At 62.0% G+C, this 19,703-nt stretch overlaps 2 protein-coding genes across 2 annotated transcripts; both read left to right on the forward strand.

Annotated features, from left to right (window-relative positions):
- Window positions 1-409: 409 nt before the first annotated feature.
- On the forward strand, window positions 410-15,775 carry LDBPK_332920 (hypothetical protein, conserved; the record flags this gene model as incomplete). The annotated part of the gene is made up of 1 exon (XM_003864068.1): window positions 410-15,775. The coding sequence occupies one exon, from the start codon at window positions 410-412 to the stop codon at window positions 15,773-15,775; it is 15,366 nt and encodes a 5,121-aa protein (XP_003864116.1).
- A 1,088-nt stretch (window positions 15,776-16,863) lies between these two features.
- On the forward strand, window positions 16,864-19,392 carry LDBPK_332930 (GTP-binding protein, putative; the record flags this gene model as incomplete). The annotated part of the gene is made up of 1 exon (XM_003864069.1): window positions 16,864-19,392. One exon carries the CDS (start codon window positions 16,864-16,866, stop codon window positions 19,390-19,392), a length of 2,529 nt encoding a protein of 842 aa, XP_003864117.1.
- Window positions 19,393-19,703: the final 311 nt, after the last annotated feature.

The following is a 19,703-nucleotide window of genomic DNA, read 5'->3' on the forward strand; positions in this document are numbered from 1 at the left end:
GGACGAAAGCGTCGCTTCAGTCAACCTGACGACTCACCACCACCACCCCAGCCACACAGCCGCCACACAGCGCAGCAATTGTGGTCATCCCTCATTCGGAGTATCACTCGGACAGCTGTGTTTATGTGTGTGTGTGTGTGTGTGCGGGCAGAGCTATAGTCACGCTAAAAGCGTTCACGTACAGTCTGGCACAAGGATCGAGGAAGAGATCGTCCGCGGCACCGAACGGACGAGCGAAGAGGCAGAGCGAAAGAAAGAGGAGGAGGAGGGGGAGGGCCACACAAGACGTAAAAGAAACAGAAAGCGCGCGTGCGTTCAAGCAGGGCTTCTCGTTCTTTCTCTGCTCTGTCCGCTTTTTACATCACCCAGCCCATCCTTCTCCTATCGTCGTTTTTCTTTGCAGCTTACCATGCAGTCCCTCACGGAGCGTGACTTCGGCCTTGTGGAGAAGCTGTTCAATGTTATCCGCACTCTGCTCGAGTACGACAAGGTGCACAGGCGCCATGAGCGATCTGCAGCCGCTATGCCGGCCGCCTCTAGTGACTCTGCATTTGCAACGATGATGGCCCCCTCGGCCGTGCTCCGCGAGCACCAAAACCAACAAGGAGCTGGCGGCGCTGCCGCACCGCTGCCGGCAGTCAGTGCCGTCGGCGCCAGCACTGGCATGTTAGAGAGGCGAATGTGGACAGAGCTCGCGTTTCTAATGAGTCGTGTCGTCATTTCACAGAAGCTGTTTCTCATGTCGCACGTCACAAGCGACCCAGGCCTGATGTTGACGGAGCTGGCCCGCATGCTTCTGGCCTTCTTGCATGAAAGCTGCGCCGCCGTCGCAGAGAGCGGGAAGGCGGCCAGGATGCGCCACGTCGCCCTGCTCGCACAGGATCGCCTGATCTTCCTTCTCCGAGTCTTCTGCTCTCTCAAGAACTGCACTGCTATGCTTGGCGACACGCTCGACTGCGACAATGCCGGCGCGGCGCTGAAGGTGTACGACGCGATCTGCGACCAGGTCGTCTCTGGCCAACATTTAGCCTGGATGTCGCAGATCTATGTTTGGTTCTGTGACGAGGCAGCGCGGCTAGCCCGCACCGGAGGTGCGATCCCCAGCGCCTATGTTCACGCCACTCACGACGCACTGCGTTGCATCTTAGGCTGCTGCACTGATCACGAGGGCTGTGCAAAGGCGTTTCTTTACTCGGAGCCGGTGGCATGCGTCGCGCACATGTTCTACGGACTCAAGCTGCGCATCTCAGTAGGTGATCTTCTACGGCCGTATGAGGACGAGCACCCCATCGTGGAGGACGCCAAAGGCACTGCCGCTGGCGCTTCTGCACGGCAGACAAGTGCTACAATCACAATCAGCAATAGCAGCAGTGACGGCAACTCTCTCGGAGTTACCGCCCGTGATGAGCTGGAACGAACTGTGATGCCGGCGGGCCCGATCCCACAGCGGCCGCCTGGCGCAGGCCATCTCAAAACACGCTACTTCACCGCACTCACGGCTTCGTTTACACGGCAGCAGCAGCAGCAGCAGATGCCGAGAGTGGGCACAAGCGAATCTGCAAGCAGCGCCACTGTCGCCTCGCTGGTGTGTCCCACTAACTCTTCTACCGCAGCTAGCATCGTGAGCACGTCGTGGGCGTTTGATCTACCAGAGCTGTCGCGGCCACAGCTAAAGACGCTCCTGCTGGGTGGGCGTGAGAACGCCTTTGATTCGCTTCTCTTCGCCGCCCTTGACATCGTCATCGAGGTTATGCGCGTGACACGGGACTACGGGCACTGGATGGTGCTCTCCACCGTCAGCAATCTGCTGCTTCTCAGCAAGAAAAGCATCGAGGTCCGCGATGCGGCGGCGGCATTAACGTTGGGGTCCAGCTCTGCGAGCGCCTCGGAGGCGTCGCCACCGCTGTCGCGGGTAGTGGCAATGTATGAAAACATCGTGGTGCTATTCCAGCTGCTGTTCTCACTGATGGAAGGGACTGGCTTTGAAAAGCGGGCGCGATCCGCGTTGAACGCCGCTTCCGCGCCTGCGACTGCAATTCACAGCGGGACTGAGAAAGAGGCAAAAAAAGGGAACGAGAAGGGCCCTCCACCGCCCCCAGGCTCATCCTTGCTGCGCGGCGGACCGTCGCCGTCCACGCAGCCCTGCGAAGCACGCATCTCTACCACAGCTACGGGTGAGATGGGCCAGCCTCCGGCCACTGCGACGGTGGAGAACAGCGGCGAGGTCGACGCAGTGGACACTGCGCAGGCGCGGGAGTACATAGCACAACAGATAGTGCACATGGTTCTGCAGACTGACGTGCAGGCGGTGTTCGCGGCGACGACGCGTGTGCTGGAATGCGACCGGACGCTTTTTCGTGTATTGCACTCCTTCTGTATGCTTGACGCGCGATCAGCTGAGAAAGCAATGCCCGGAAAAAGGCGCCGCGACCGCAGCTCTGGCGCTGCCGCGACTGGTGCTAATCGAAGGCGCAATCTCAGCGCACCCAAGGCGGCGGACACGACCGCGCTCTACCGAGGCATCAGCGCTGACAACATGGGGAACGCACTCCACAACCCACTCGTATCGCCGACTGGCGCAGCAGTGACAGGTGGCCGCATCTGCGAGGGTGGGAGTGTGTGTGAGCCAGTGTTCGACGCCGGCTACAGATTCTTCGTCACCTCGAACTTTGGAGACATGCGCACCATCGCAAACGATGTGGGATGCAGCAGAACTCTTGATGGCGGCCTGGCTGAGAACTCCGACAGCCGTAGCTCCTCTCGCATCGGTATGGGAACCTTCAGCGTCCGCGGAAGCGGGATGGGCGACTCCGGCACCATCGCCCCATTCTGTGCGGAGCCGCTTCTCGGCAGCGTCTTCTCGACCCCGCAGCGGCACGGCCAGCGACTCACGAATCTGCAGCGCCATCGGCGGAGCGAAGACAGCGGCGGCAGCAAGAAAACAGTGGCCGGTGTCGGCGGGAGCTTTGCCAAAGCCCTCTTGAAGTCCTTCTTTGGAAATCGAACTGCAGGCAGCGGCGCTGTCGCCCTCAAACGCGGCGTCGCGCATGAAGGCAGCGACGACAACGCGGAGCGGGGCTCGTGGAGCGGCTCGTCGAGGTCCTCCTCCGGCTCCTCGTGCGTCGAGAGCAAAGAGAGCGGCGGTGGCAGCCGCAGCGACAGCGGCGCCAGCGACGACAGCGATCTTCTCAGCACTGCGAGGGAGCTGCTCCACGGCAGTGTCGCTGGCTCACTACTCCCGACGCGCAGCTTTGGCGTGAGTGGCAGCCACTCTGCAGCATGGCAACGTGACAACGACAGCCGCCGTGCACTGCAAGGCGGCACCGAACATCGTCATCACCGACGCAAGCGTAGAACGCGGCCAGCATACTCGGCGTGGCGTGACGTGCCGTCGTACACGGCTCTTGCGAGAGAACTCGTTCGCATTTTCAACCTCGTGCTGGCAGACGCCGAGTTGAGTGTAGACGTCCGTCTCGGTGCCGGACTGCTCCTCCCAAGCATTGCACTGCGTGACATCCACGTTTTTCGCCTCTACGAGGGTCGCGTACTCATTCGCAGCTACTTGAACCTGCTCCTGCACGAGCTGCATTACAACATCAAGCTGCGCGGTGTGTCGGCGACTGCGGCGGCAGATCGCGAAGGCCTGCCGTGCGCATACGTTGACGGCGTGCAGGAGCAGCCGCAGAGCGTTTCAGACATCGCTGAGACGACCGCGTCGCCGCCACTGCAGCGTGCGCAGATGAGTAGCAGCAGCAGCAGCAGCATGATGGGCGGCCGTGCGCACCTGACGCAGCGGGAGCTCATCGCCTTTGCTCCGAAGGTTATCAAGACGCTTGAGCAGGCCTTCAAAGTGCTCGGTGTAATACCGCTGACGAGCGACGTGGCCTCGCTAACGGAGCTGCCGCTCTACTTTTACTGCGCCGACGGCGTTGCCCCGCTCGGCGTCGCCCTCGAGTGCTCCTTCACACGCGTTGTTGTCCTGTGGCTCATCGGCCTTGTTGGCGCGCAGTGTGACGAAGACATCGACCGGCACGCAATGGAGGTGCTGCTGCACATCATGAGCCGCGCTGTGGCCCGGGGATCGCTACCGAAGGACAGCAGCACGACACTCATGGTAACTCCCTTCGGTGCCGCCTCGGTGGTTCAAAGCAGCAACGCCGCTGGCGTCGCAGTGCCGGGCGGCCCGACGGTGGCCGCAACACGACTCTCTGCGGAGTGGGCTAATGCTCGCAGTAATGCACGGCTTGCCGCGGACGACAGCGCCGCTGGAGTGATACCCTCGTCATTTGCGGCGCCGTCGACCACGAACAGCACGCGCTTCGCAGCGGCAGCAACGGAGTCGGGAGTGTCGACAGCCCCAGCAAGGTCTATGCGACGTGCCGGCTCACAGCTGCAGAACAGCGGCATCGGTCTCGACGCCGCCGAGACGGACCTGTACGGTTGCCCTTTCAGCAAGTCCTTCTTGGGCTCAACCGAGTTCGGTGGTACCACGACCGCATTAAGCATCGAGGGCGGCTTGGGGGACTGCGGCAGCACCGTCGAGGCGCTCAGCTCTGTGTTTCGAGTGCTGCTCGGCCGCTCGCAAGACTTGCTTTCCCCTGCCGGGCTGGCCACAGTGCTCTCCCTCTTCACGAGTCACGACAGCAACCTCTCGCGACTCGGCCGCGAGTGCATGATACGCTCCCTGGAGATTCCATCGGTGTACCCGTTGTACGCTGACGTGATTCTGGACAGCGATACCTTCCTACTCACACAGACGCTTTCAATGCTATCGACGTACTTGACCTCGGCAGCGCTGACGCCGGTAACTCGGCGAGAGAGGCGGCTGTGGATGCAGCGCTGCGGCTGTGTCGATGCGGTCATACGCGTACTCGTGCGCGTGCTTGACTCACCTCAGTCGACGAACTTTATGAAGGTGATACCGCACCTCTTTCAGTTTCTCTCTGCTTTCGAGTCGGGAGACTGTAAGCCGGCACAGCTGTCGAGCACGAACTTCATCGCGAGCGTCGCGGAGCGGCTGGAGAAGTTGGAGGGCATGGAGTACTTCATCATCGTCACCCAGGCGGTGCTGGATGCCTCCATGGGCACCTACGGCAGTGTCGATGACGGCTACGCGAGCACAGGCGGCCCCGGAGCACACTACACAGAGGTGCAGGTCATTGGCAGCTTCCGCGTCGCCCTCTACAACTGTGCGGCCGAAAAGCCCATCTTCCTGGAGTTGCTTCCGTCGCTGCTGACCTTTGCCAAGGGCCACAGCGACAAGCTCTTCACAAACCTTGCCGAGGTCCTCCTCCGCATTCTGGAGTGTACGAGCATTGTTCGCTCCGAGCGGCTTGCCGACTTCGCTCTTGATCATGGGCTCTCTCAAATGCTTCCCTACCTGGAGCTGTCGGGACGCCACGTGGAGGAGCGACTGCCCTTCACCGGCACCGCAGCGGACCTGCATCGATTCTGGCAACCAATCTTGCTACGCGCGCCGCGCCGCAGCAGGCTCCGTTTCACGTCGCACGGCGGCGTGCAGGTAAACGTGGGGTTGTGGCCGGACACGGGATTCACCATTTCAGCCTGGTTCAAGTTTGACCGGCTGTACCTCACAATGCCGTTGTTCGAGTTTCATGGCGTCCTCAGCGATGGCAGCGGCGCAGTGGCGCCGCTGCGCGGCTCGAGCATGACCGCCTCCCTCTTTGTTTTTGGTGGGGACAGCATGCAGCTGACCATCAACGATGGACGGCGCGTCACGATCAACGAGAACCAGGCGCTGCAGAACTTCGGCCCGCAGACGTGGGTGAACGTCTGTGCCGTCCTGCGCACGACGCACGTCTTGGATGTCTACGTCAGCGGTTTCAAGGCAGGCACGACAGCGTTCCCATACTTCGCCGCAGGCGCGGAGGTGCGCGTGAACGTCGGCTGCACGGATGACGTGACCCACTACGTCACGTCGCTGGGCACTGACGCTTCGCCGCTCTTTTCGATGGGCGACATTGCGCTCTGGGCGCAGTCACTGAGCCGATCGCAGGTGGAGGCGGAGCTCGCGAGCGGTGATGGCACTCAGGGCGCGGCAATGAGTGGTCGATGCCCGGGCGCTTTTCCTGCCAAGATATTGAAGGAGGGCATCCCTCGAGAAATCACGCTGCTTCGCCACATGGGCGTTGGCGGCGGCGGCCCACTGCCCGGCTCCGTCGGCAGCACGCTCAATCTAAGCGTCGGTGGGCTAGGAACGCTGATGAACCCGAAGTCGCAGTCCACCGGCCCCAGCGGCGTGGCTGGACTCTCGCCTGAAACGGTCAACAGCATCACCGCAGGTGTGGGTAGCGACTTCGAGGACGACAAGGTCGCTGGCTCCGGTGGCGCGTGGTCGGCCTCTGCCGCGCGCATGGCCCGGTTTGTGCCATTCGAGAACGAGGACGACATGCTGCGGAATGTGCTGGCACACCCAACCGGCTTCCCGGTAATCGCGAAGCTCGTTGGCCGCTACGCGACCCCGCCGAAAACGTGGGTGGACTACCCGTTACTGTGGGCGACCCGCGGCGGGATTGTGCGTATGTTGGACTGGATGCACCTTGTCACATCCTCGGCGCAGCTGGAGGGCCTCCTGAAGCTCATTCTAGAGTGCGTGCGGCGCACCACGCTCGCGGTCACGCTCGACCCACGCACGTACGTGCTCTTGGCCCACATCCTGACGAATGACGTTGCCCGCTACATGACGAAAACCGCATGTGACCAGCTCCTCGAGCTCGCTTCCGCGCACATCAACATCTTCGACGAAGAGCATCGTGTGGTCATCAACCGGCTCGTCTTTGAGCACATCCTGAGCGACGTCGGCCTCTACGCTGCGCTGCGGCTAGACGCGGCGCTGCACCTTTTGCAGCGTGTGCGGCGCCTCTTTCACACGTCGCAGTGTCGCTACGCGAAGCACAACGCGCGCTTTGTGTCGCCGTATCGCTTCATCGATCGGCTACTGCACAGCCTCATCGGGGTGTCCGCGCGAACATCGTTGCTGCTGCGCCGCGCCGTGGTCCACGTAGCCCAACAAGTTGTTGCGGCATGTGACATGGAGGATGGGCTGGTGCAGATATTTATCTCCCTCATCGCCTTGCTGACGCCGGAGGAGATGACGGTGAGAAGTCGGCGCAACACGCAGGTAAAGGTCGAGCTGCCGGCAATGTGGTCCCTTACTCGCGGCACAGAGATTCCGCTGCGCACGGCAAATCACTTGACTACGCTGCTGCTGTCGAGCTTGGTGGAGTGCTCCTCGCAAAGCCCCTGCGTCTCGGCGTTGTCGCGCACGATCGACCTGCCGTGGTACGCGACGTGTACGTCGCGCTTTGCCGACCCGGCCGCGGTGGTCTACGCGACGCGCATCTTCTTCGAGGCCGTCCAGCACAACCCGGCGCTGCAGGAGGAGGTCGCACAGCATCAGTCCGCTGTCGTGGAAGTGCTGACGGAGCACGCGGTGCACGAAGACCTCATTCTGCTGCTGCTCGCGCTCACAGTGGGTGCCACTCGCCACATCGACGTCCTTTCTAGCAAGCACTCACTGCGGCAGCAGCTGGACAGTCTGCTGAGCACCTTCAGCCCTGAACCAAACGCGCTCGTTGCACCTATTTTTGTGCAACTCCTCGTTATTCACCTTCACCGTATTGTGCAGTCGCCGTGGCGGCATCTAATGAAGGCACAAGCGGTGCTGCAGGACGCGCAGAGGCTCTCGTACCGCGTGCGGCGCTACTTTAGCCTGGTGCGCGTGTGTAGTCGGCTCATGATCCTCATCAGGGTACGCCGATACCGCGCACTCCTGAACGGCAACCGCTTCCCTGAAGCCGGCGCCTACTCCGTCGAAACACCGACTCTCAGCCCTGCTCACCACCCGCAGTGGCGGAGTAGTGGAGCCATGAGCAGCAGCAGCCAGAACGTGAGCTTCGCGTGCAACAGCGGAGCGGGGGTCACCACTGGCGTCGCCGGCGCTGGAGGACTGGCAAACGGGTCCTTCGTCTCCGGCTGCCACAGTCGCGCGCCGCCAGATCCCTTGTCGACCAGTCCGGTCAGTGTTGGCGCCACGATCGGCGTGTGCAGTGGCGAGGACGATTGTGCGGCGACTAGTGTAGCGTTACCAACGCCTCGGTCGCAGTCGCTACGTGACGCGCGCGAGTTTGGGTGCAGCAACACTGGTGGTTGTGGCAGTGGCGACTGCAGAGAGGAGACTAATCTGCGGCTGGATCGAACACCCTTCGACGATATTGTAGGCCTTCCCCGTCCTGTGATGCTGCCTACCCCCGTGCTCAATATCCGCGGCGATGACCACAGCAGCAGCAGCGCCGGTGGCTCTGGCGACGCTTCCCAGTGGAAACCCCCGGTGCTACTGCCAGAAATGTGGGCCGGTCTTCCACGTTCGCTGCCCCCTACGACAGCAGGGATGTCGGCACCTTCGGCATCGAAGGCGTCAGCAACGGCAGCCGCTCACGGGCTTACCGCCGCAGCATCGTCGTCGACGAGCGCAGTGGCCGGAAGCGGCGCCGATGATGTTCCTGGGCGAAAGTGCCAGCTCCCCGCCGCAGACGTCGTATCCCCGGTGAGTGTGTACCCGATGCAGCAACACCTACGCTTAGCGGCACGTGGCGCCGACAACTCCAGTTGTGGCGATGGCGCGGCGGCCGCCGTGAAAGTAGTCAGCGCTCATTTGAAGGAGAGGCCTGCATTACGCGTGCACTCGCGCAAGCACCGGCGCGCTTTTTCAGTGCTTCGCGTTTCTGTGTTGCTCTGGCTGCCACTGCAGGTGAAGCGGTGTCGATGGATGTCCAAACCTCACTCACTTCCGTACGAGGCGGACTTGAGCCGTCGTCACGCCGGGACGCTGTTCTGCATCCGCATGTTGCACCATTTTGCGTCCATGTCGAACTACTTTTATCTGCTCGTGAATTCACCGATGCAGACGGCGGCGCTTAGCTCGCTGGTGGCGTACATCTCGCGCGCCATGCTGCTGGAGCAGCTTGACATGTGGGATCAGATGGTCCGCTCGATGGTGGTTGCGCCGGCGCGAGAGCCTGCGGTGGTGACGGCGACGGCGGCGGCAGCGGCTGAAGCTACGGCGACAACGGCCGCAGACGAGCCTCAGCCGCCGCCGCCGAAGCAGCAGCAGCAGGAGCAGGAGAAGGAGACACCCGTGCCACCGGCTGCGAGGCAACCAGCGGTCGACGGCATCGAGTCTGCGGAAGACACGGACGGGGATGGGGAGGGGGTGGAGGCGGTGCCGGGTGACTACACGGGCTCAGCTTTGCTCGATGCAGCACGGCGCGTGTCGAGCACTGGCCCGGCAATGGCCAATGCGACAAAGCCGATGGCGCTTTATCACAGCCCGAGCAGCAACAGCAGCGCGGATGCCGGCAGCGTCGGCCGAGGCCGTGCACAAAAAAGCGATGAGCTTGAGCTAGCACCCGCACTGCCGCTGTCAAGCCTGCCAGAGAGAGTGCTGCAACGCCTTACCCGCCCCAGCTCCATGACGTTCCGCAGTGCAGGATCGTCATCGGCGCAGCTGGACAAGATGACGGTATTGGAGTCACCGCATCCCAGCTTAACGCTCCGCAGCGAGGAGCTGGACGACGCGGACGTGGAGAGCGCCCCAGCCCAGCGCCGGTGTCGCGCTACCGTCGAGGATGGCGACGCGAGCAGTGTTACGAACGATTCCTTTGACGTCGTGGGTCTGCCGCTCGTCACGTCGACTCATGAGCAGCCGAAGCACCACAAGGAGCTGCAGCTGCCGTCCCAGTCACTGCAGCGGCGCGGGAGGGCGTTGCCGCAGCACACATGCACGGAAACCCAGGCTGATGAGATCGGCAGTAGCGCCACCGCGGGATCTGCAGCAAGCGCCAGAGGGATAACACCGACAGCGGCGCCAACGGCAACTGCTGCGGCAGTGGGGCCGGATGCTTCAAACACGGCCTCGGTGGTGAAACCAGACGCGACTGGCAACTGTGACGACGATGATGACACCTCCTCTGTGTCGTCTGCGGCAGCCTCGTTGTCTAGCCACAGCTCCACGCTGTCGTCTAGCTTGGCTCCGACGTCGGCCTCGTCGACGCTGCCCTCCACTGCCTCGGACGCGAAGAAGGCGGTCTCCCCCCCGCTCGTGTCTTTCTCGAATCTGCCGGGCGTGCCTGCCCCCCTGCGCGGTCACGGCCTCTCCGATGTGTACGCCATGAGCATCGCAAGTATCATCGAGTCTGTGGGTGAAGTGGTGCGCCGCGACGCTGTTAGCATCCTTCGCGCCTTGATCCGGTCTTCCCTCGACACGCTGCCAATGCCGAACTGGATCGGCGGCCCCACCTACGGCTCGTGCGGCGGGCTTCTCTTTCAGCTCCTCTTTATCGTCTCTGCCAAGGCAGCTGCTGCTGGCGACTCGGCGACAACACTCGTGCGCTACTTTTTGCTGTGCGTCGGCAATGCGGTCAAGGAGCAGAGAGACCGGGATCTCATGCAGGCCCCAAACCACGATCAGGCACTTTCATCGTTGAAGGGGGATGTCTCCGCCAAGGCACCGATGACCGGGCTCGGCGGATCGCCGCTTGGCGCATTAACGACGGGCAGGCATGCACCGAGCAGCAATGCATCGCCGCTGCTTCTGGGGCGCCGGACCTCGACTTTCTCAGAAGCTTCCGGGTCGACCACCGCTGCCGGCGCAGGGGCGGCGATGCCTGGCAACGCCGGGGGGCTTTCCGCCAACGTGCCTTTAGCATCTGCCGCCGTCTTCGTGGCAGGCGTGCCGCCATCTACGGTCTCCTCCTTCATGGCCGGACGCTCTCTTCCCATCAGCGCTGTTGGTATTGGAGGCAGTGACGATGGAGGTGGGTGTTCTTCACAGCACGGTGGCGCACCTTTGTCACCGACGGTGCCGGCGCAGACGCACGTTTCGACGAACTCAGCTGCGTCGCCGGCGCGGCACCATGCACCACTGCCGCAGAGCTTCCACGTCGCTATGAGTGCGGGGCCTGGCAACGCGCAGCATCAAAGTAGAAGCAGCAGCGTGACCACGGCTACCGGTGCCTACTCAGACGTGTTTCTGTTCAACGTAAGCCATTTCACAGACTTGATTGTGGACATGCTCGCTATCAATGTGCTGGATCTCCCGATGACGACGCACTTCTTCCTGACCCTGCTCGTGCTGTGCCAGGGGTGGCCAAACCGGTACGTGGATCAGCTCAGCTGGCAGGTGATGCGGGCGTGCATCGCGGTTTTGAATCGGCCATCAACGCAGGACGCCAGCGTCAGCCTTATCGAGAGCGTCTACACGCTGTCGACCCTGGTGCTGCGTCGCGGGTGGAAGCACAAGGGGGTCTTGGAGTCGCTGCTGCGGGTGCTGTACCGCGTCTTTGTGTCGCTCCCACCAGCATGGATGCCGGACGCCGACGCGCGCCACCGCAAGCGTCTCATTACGCTCATCTTTCGCCACCTTGTGCAAACCTACGCCGGCACGAAGGAGCTGGAGAAGGCGCTGACGGTACGCACGCTGACGCAGCGCCTGTCTCTCTACGACGACTTCCGCATGGTCTTCTCTCTGAGCAACGAGGACGAGTGTTGTGCGACCTTTGAGCAGTACTGCATCGACCAGTTCTCCTCCATCGACACACTCATGTCGAGCCGCCTGAAAGCCAAGGCAGACCTTGCCTTCAAAGCCAGCATCAAGACACGCAGCGAGTACATCAAGCGCATCAAGACTTTCAACGGCCAGTACAGGCAGGCCATGGAGGTGACGGAGCGCTATCGGCGCGCTGCGCTGCGTGTGGCTTACACGTCCCGCTTCTCCTCCTTTGTGTCCACGACGCCGCACGTAGACTCTTCGCAGTTGCATTGGCTGCTTTCCTCCACTTGCGCGCTGCCCGAGAACCACACGCTGTCGCACGCGACGCAGTGGCGCAAGTTGGTGACAACGAGTGGGACGGCGGCCGACAGCAGTGCGGTTGCCGGGACGGCCACCAGCCGAATCAACGCCAGTGACGGTGCGGAGCACACGCTTTACCACTTCATGGATCCGCAGATGAACTATGGAGCGCTGAAAGGTGTGCGATGGGGCGGAAGGCGCGCTTCGCAGACGCCCAAAGCAAAGGCGGCAGCGAAAGCGGCGACGGCATGTGGCACACCCGGCCACATCGGCGGTAGCGACGCCAGCAGAATTAATGTAGCGGAGGAGACGGCTGAGGGCTCGATGAGCGCTCATAGCGCGTTGACTCGGATCAAGATGGCTGGCAAGGGAGCGGGAGCGGAAGTAGCAACGGCAACGGAAGAGCATCCGCCGAAGAACGACTTGGTTCATGCAGCGCAATGCGAGGAGCTCGTCCAGCACATCGCAGTGCTGGTGCCGCCCCTCAGCACCCACTGTCGCCCGTACATCGGCGATGAGGCCTTCCCTGCGGCGCTGAAGGAACTACCGATCCCGCTCACACCGTCCGCGATAACGCTGCTGCGCTACTTGGTGGCACCGCACGAGACGGTGCGCTTTCTCAGTAATGGCTTCCGCATCAACGGTATCCACACCACTCCATGTCTCATCCTGCTTACGAATGTGACCCTGAAGGTGATTGGCTTTTCACGCGTGACGGAGGCCGGAGACATCATCCTGTGCGAGAACGAAGTCGACGACGACGATGCGCACAGCCGCGGCGCGGCTAGCGAGTCGAGCATCAACACCAACAGCACTCTTCGCCACCAGCATGATGTCGGCAGCCTTTTCGATGACAACAAGGGGTCCCTGGCCAAGTCGACGCGCCGGAATCCATTCAGCGTGGCGTCGATGACAAGGCAACTGCAGAAGCTGTTTTCTGACAAGTCGGCGAAGCGCCGTCAACAGCAAGACGGCACACGCGTTGCACAGGCGGTGCGGCAGGTGATGGGCTGCAACTACCAGAACATCTACTGGACCTACCTGGTCAGCTCTATTCGCGCGGTGCGCTCGCTGCACTACATGCACCTCGACACTGCTGTGCAACTGCAGCTCTACTATGACAACGGCCCAATGCTGTCGGTGGTGGACGCGACGCAGTCAATGAACCCGTCTGCGAGGAAGGAGTTTATCAAGGTGCTGAAAGACGTCGTGGGTACCCAGCAGTGCACCTTCATGGACGAAAGTCAGCGAGCGGCGAGCATGAGGGCGCACCTGGTTCGGTGGGCGACGGGGTCGCTTTCGAACTACGAGTACCTTCGCTTCCTGAACGAGGCGGCGGGGCGGACGAACCGCGACCTGAACCAGTACCCTGTCTTTCCGTGGGTGCTGGCCGACTACACGAGCGCCACGCTCGACTTGGAGGCTGCCTCGAGCTTTCGCGACTTTGCATACCCGATGGGGGCGCAGACGGAGACACGGCGCGCCACTGTCGCGCGTCTCTTCGAGAACACACATGAGTTGTGCGACGCGGACACCGGCAAGTCCTACCCGTTCCACCACGGTACTCACTACTCCACCAGCGGTGGCGTGCTCTACTTCCTTATACGGGTGCAGCCCTTCACGACCTATGCGCGCCTTTTCCAAGGCGGCGACTTTGACCTCGCTATGCGGCTGTTCGACTCCGTCGCCGCGTCGTTCACGTCGTGTGTGACAGGGCCGGCGGACTGCAAGGAGCTCATCCCGGAATTTTACGTAAACGGCGGATTCCTGGCCAATGCAGATCACCTCAACCTTGGCACCAAGTCAGACGGCCAGGCAGTCGGTGATGTGCGACTCCCTCCGTGGTCAAAGAACTCACGCCAGGTCTTCACCGCCGTCATGCGCTACGCGCTGGAGTGCCCCTACGTTGTCGCGCATCTGCACCAGTGGATCGACCTCGTCTTCGGTGTGCGTCGGCGTGGCCCGCTCGCGCTGGAGCGGTACAACGTGTTTCAGCGCATGACGTATGGCGAGGAGGTGGTGCAGGCGCTGAAAAACGCCGAGACGCCCCACGACTGCGATGTCATTATTGCCGAGGTGGACAACTTCGGTCAGACACCGCTGCAGCTCTTCCAGGAGCGTCACCCCTCCCATCAAGAGCTGGCACCTGTTGTGAAGGCTGAGACAGCGGACGGCAGCTTCATGGGCGTTGGCGGCGGCGTTATGGCATCTTCATACAGCCACGGCAGCGGCGGTGGCGGCTCAGCGCCGGCGTGGTCGACCGTAAATAGCGTCAGCACCGTGGCGCTTGGCGGCCTGTACACCTCGGCCACGGCAGCGGCCGCATGCGCCGCGGCGACGGCAGGGGCGGGAAGCCAGGTCGGGGTCACCTCCAGTAATCTCCTCTCCACCGGCTCCTTCGCCAGTGGGCAGACATACACGCAGGCGTTCTGCCGCGAGGCGCCGAAGGTGGTTTGGATGCTGATTCATGCAATGGACGAGACCCAGACGTGGTTTGTGCTGCGAGACCCGCCAGGCAGTCTGCTGCAGCACCCACCACCGTCGGCGCTGAAGGACATGTTCGGCTTTAGCAGCGAAGCCGTGCTACACTTCAGCGTGCTGCGCACCTCCAAGAAGCTCGCGTGCGCGTATGCCCAGCTTGTGCCCGTGGCGGACACGGACTACTACCTGTGTTGGCATGAGCATGAGGCGCAGCTCATGCGCTACACTACCGGCCAGGCTGCCTTTCACTCCGCCATCTCTTTTCATCCGCGAGATGAGAGCGGCTCCTTGATCAGTACTGTCGCCGTTGGCCCGCGTGAGTCTGTCTTGCTTGTTGCCACCAGCAGCGGCGCGGTGTACTGCCTCTTTCCCGACGACACCGGCGATGGCGCGCTCCACGTGCGCGGGACGCTGTGCTACCACCGTTCACCCGTTACAAAGATCGCGCTAGACTCGAGGAGGCATCGCGCCGTCACCATCACTGACTCTGCCGGCGATGACGAGCCCATTCTCTGGCGCGTGCAGCGAAGCGGGTGCTGCTTTGTGTGTCGCCTCCAAGTCGAGCAGCTGCTACCGACGCCAGCACGCCCCTTGATGTCGCCGACTAGGGAGACGACGGCCGACGCTGCCGAGGCGCGCACCGTCGTGGACGTCGCGATCGACAGGGTCTCGGGCAACATGGCACTCGTAACGGCCCGCTCGCTGCTCCTCTTCGACAACAACGGAGAACCGTTTGGCGCGGGCACGTTGCCGTCACCAACGTCCCTCCACCCCGCGGGCGCTGCCACGCTCGAAGACGATAACGGCGACGTTGGCGTGGTGGTCAGCCGTCCTGTTCTCTGCGTGGCCGACATCACGGCTGTCACCTTCTATCAAACAAGTGAGTGGGCTGGTGGCATGGGAGTGCTCCTTACCGGGCACAGGGACGGCAGCCTCTCCGCATGGCGCACGACGCGGCTGCCGCCGCACTCGGTCGCCCCTGGTAAGATAGCCATGGTTGAGTTCCACACCCGGCTTTTCAGCTGCGAAGCGGCGCCGACGGCAGCGGCCACTGGGGCTGGCGTTTCGGGACCGCAGGATGCGGCGGTGGCGGCTGCCGGTGCCGGGGGCCGTGGCAGTGTATTCATGGGCGGCGCGGCGCCCCTCAGCAGCAGCGGCACCAGTGCGGGTGCTCTCGGTACGCCAGCGATCCCTGCTGGTGCTGGCGCAAAGAGCTGTTCGGTGACGGCGCTGCATCAAGAAAACGTGGACGTGCCGACCTTCCTGGTCGGCTACGCCAACGGAACTGTGCGGCAGCTTGTGTTTGAGGATCCCGCTCTATCCTATGTGGGCGTTAGCGGCGGTGTCGGTGGCGCTGCAGGCGGAAGCAGCGGCGGCAGCGGCGGCAGCGGGGGCGCTGGGGATGACCGCAACCAGCGTCGCTGATGCACAAGAGGGTGCATGTCCACCCGGCAGCTCGCCGGGGCGAGGGCTTTTAGGGCTGAGAAGAGGCGCACACGGAATCGCAAATCGTCAAACCTGCGAACCCGAAAACGGAAGACATCAGCAGCGCAAGAGGCGTTTGTTGTGGAGGCTCTGTGGCAAACTCGTATGCTAAGGGGAGGAGGTGCGTGGATGCTGGACCACACGCGTGTGCGTGTGTCGCTTTCCTTTAGGGGCTGAAACACAGCCCTTTTGGTCCGATGCATCACGTCCGCGGACGCGGAGAGAGTCGGCACGTTCAAGAGCCGACGTGAGCAACAAAGGGACGTGGGCTGAGCGCACATCACGGCAAAAGCGATTGGGATCACGCGGGGGGGGGGCGTCGTGCGCGATATCGCGCGAACCCACTCAGCAAAGGCAGAACGCCTGTATGGTCACCGCAAACAAGCAAAAAGAAGCGAGAGGGCGATAGTCCTTCTTTTTTCCATCCTCTCTCTCTCTCTCTCTTCGTCTGTACGTGACTGCTCTGCACACAGGTGCACGCTCACCACAATCCCAGAGCCCCCCATGAGGGGCCGCCTTCCCACGCCTCACACGCGCACGCTCTCATCATCCCTACACTCCTTCTTATTACTTTGTCGCCCAGTGCACGTGCGAGTCTTCTCCTTTGTCTTGTGGGACGTAGCGCCTCCTGCTGCCACCGCCACTTGTGTTGGAACGGTCAGGCGCAAGCCACCGCATACTGTTGTGTTCTGGGTGCGGTGGCGGCGTGCCTTTTTCTTTAGGGGAAGGAGGGTGGGGGGGGGGGGCAAATTGTGCTGCCGCTGCTGTAGCCCCGCGCAGAGTGGCGTCGCATCTCCTTTTGTCTTTCACTCTTCTATTACTGGCCCGCTGATCTTGCTTTGGTGTTCGTGTATGTGCGTGTGTGTGTTTTGAGCGTGAGCGTGTGCAGTAATCAGAGGGTTTTGCAACCGTGGCGCTGTGGGTCGCCACCTTTCCTTCACGTTTTATCTTTTTCATTTGAGGGATTCTAGCTGAATTCGTGTGTTGGCCGCCCGAGCAAGCACTGAAACACACACACACACACAAAGATGGCTTCAGGGGAGGCCCACGCGCTGTGCATCGTGTTGTACGAGCCGCAGGCGGAGAAGCCCTTCGCGGAATGGGTGGCGTCCGACGCGGTGCGGCAGGGATTGAAGGATGAAATTGACGAGGTGGTCACCGCCGCCATTCCGCAGCAAGCTGGTGACATTGATGGCGTTGCCAGTGCAGACACGGCATCGCCGACACAGCACATCCCCATGGCGCTGATAGCGAGCACGCTGGCGGCGCAACAGGAGGTCAATGACGGTCGTCGCACAAGCCGTGCGGAGCAGCAGCAGCCGCTGCTACTGTGCCTCGTCGTCATAGTTTTTTGGGACGGCCAAGCAGAGGCTAGCAAGACCGCCCTGGCGCAGCTGAAGCAGCTGGGCGATAAGAAATGGGTGGCATCACACGTGCCACTTTGGGCAGAGCATGTGGAAGTCCTGGTACAGGCCCTGAACGCGAAGCGGGGCACTGCAAGTATCATGAACAACAAGGTTGCTCTCGTCGCCAGTTTGCGCAAGAAGCTTCAGGCGTCCGCCATGGCGGCGAAGGGGTGGTGGCGAGAGGGTGCGCTGCAGAGAGCCGGAAGGTACGCTGATCCGAACGCTACTGCCGAGACCGTGTGGACGGCGTCGCCGGCGGCATCTTCGAACGGTGGTAGTGACTCGTCATCGCCTGTTGCCGCCGCAGTAGGGACGGCAGCTTCCCTGGGCGAGACCGACATCTCCGTGGATGCTGTCCGCCGCGCCGTCGACAGCGGTCAGGGCGAGACTTTTTTCCTCTTGAGCGACCGGGACCGGGCTGGACTGGCGAACAAGGTGGAGACGCTTAAGCAGAACTGTGAAGTGGCCGAGGTGGGGTGTGCGCCGGTAATGATGGAGCCGCGAGAGTTGCACCTGTTGCAGGGGGCGACGGGCACATCTGGCGCCCTGATGAGTGCCAACGCCGCGGGCAACAAGACGACCACTGGCGCACCTTCGCCGCCCGCCGCTGCTTCCTCGTCTCCGACCACAACGCTGGTGGCGCAGGAATTCCTGCTTCGCCGTCGCTGCCCTCCGGCTGCACTCTTCGAGTTGCGCCTGGCCATGTGCGGCAACGTGGACAGCGGTAAAAGCACTCTCACCTCCGTGCTAACCCGCGGCTGCTGTGACGATGGCCGTGGGCTGGCGCGTGCTTTCGTCTTCAAGCACAAGCAGGAGGTCATGACCGGCCGCACATCCAGTGTCAGCGAGAACCACCTGGGCTTCTCTGCCGAAGGCGGGGTAGTGAACTACACGCTGTTGCAGCCGCACCGCACGGAGGCGGAGCTGCGACCTCTGGCGCCATCGGAGGTGGCGCGGCACCTGATGGCCTCGGCAGAAGCGGTCTCCGGCGCGACACACAGTGCAGCAGGCGGCAGTGGGGCCCACACAATGCGCCAATGCACACCGAAGGAGCTCGCCACACGCAGCTCCAAGGTGGTCACGCTGTACGATCTGGCTGGGCACGAACGATACCTGAAGACCACTGTGCTGGGCATGACGCGCAACATGCCCGACTACGCGTGCATTGTCATCAGCGCCAACAACGGCATTCAGCGGATGACGAAGGAACACCTGGCGTTATGTCTGGCGCTGAAGCTGCCGTTCTTTATTGTCGTCACTCGTATCGATGCAACCCCGTCGAACATCCATGATGAGACGCTGTCGAACATCCAAAAGCTGCTAAAGATTCCGACCGTGCGCAAGCTTCCCTACCCGGTGCGGCGACATGACGAGGTGACTTTGGCAGCCAAGAACCTGCGCTATGACCGCATTGCCCCGATCTTCGAAGTCAGCAACGTTACCGGCGCTGGCATCCCCGACCTGCTGCAATTCCTTAACTTGCTCCCGACTCGGAAGGACTGGCGGCAGGCACGCGACATGCCAAAGGAGATGATCATTGACAGCACATTCTTTGTCACCGGTGTCGGCACCGTCGTGGGGGGGATCATCACACAGGGCGTTTTCCGCGTGAACGAGACGGTGCTGCTGGGGCCTGACGGCTTTGGGAACTTCCGCCCTGTGGTCATCAAGTCCATTCACATCAAAGGCGTCGACTCCATCGCTGCCGAGGCCGGAAAAGACGCGGCACTGTGTCTCAAGAAGGAAAAACGCAGCTCCATTCGCAAAGGCAACGTCCTGGTCGACGCCGCTCATCCGCCCAAGTCGTTCTGGCAGTTCGAGGCCGAGATCATCATCCTCTACCACTCAACGACGATCACCGCCAACTACGAACCAGTCATTCACTCCACAACCGTGCGGCAGTCGGCGCGCATTACCTACGTTGCGCAGGAAGTGCTACGCACCGGTGACAAATCTCTCGCGCGCTTCCACTTTCTCTACCGTCCCGAGTACATGAAAGAAGGACAGCGACTAATTTTCCGCGAAGGTCGCACTAAAGGTATCGGCATCGTTACGAAGCTGATCTGTGAGCCAAATGACCTTGTGTTGGCCAAGAACAAGCTGCGCAAGAAGATGCAGGAGAAGCTGCATGCCCCGGTAGGGGCGAAGTGAACCACTTCCGGTGCCGAGCAAGGGCGAACGGCAAACGACCAAATAGGTGTTCGAGGAATACGCCGCACGGAGAGACGTGCATCAAACGTCCTATACGCCACGTTTGGACGCGCGCTCCACGCTCACGTCGCGAGCACACGCATGATCCTCCGTACATATGTACGCCTGTGCGTGCAGCTCATCACGGATAGAATACCTTTGAGAGAAAAACAGACATACAATTTGTTGTTCCTTAAGTGTTTCACTCGAGTTTTAGGATGTCAAAGCAGGGACGCCTACACAACCACAGCTCGCCTAACTCTGCCGCATTA

The sequence above is a fragment of the Leishmania donovani genome, chromosome 33 (genome assembly GCF_000227135.1).
Source record: "Leishmania donovani BPK282A1 complete genome, chromosome 33".
Taxonomy (NCBI): Eukaryota; Euglenozoa; class Kinetoplastea; order Trypanosomatida; family Trypanosomatidae; genus Leishmania; species Leishmania donovani.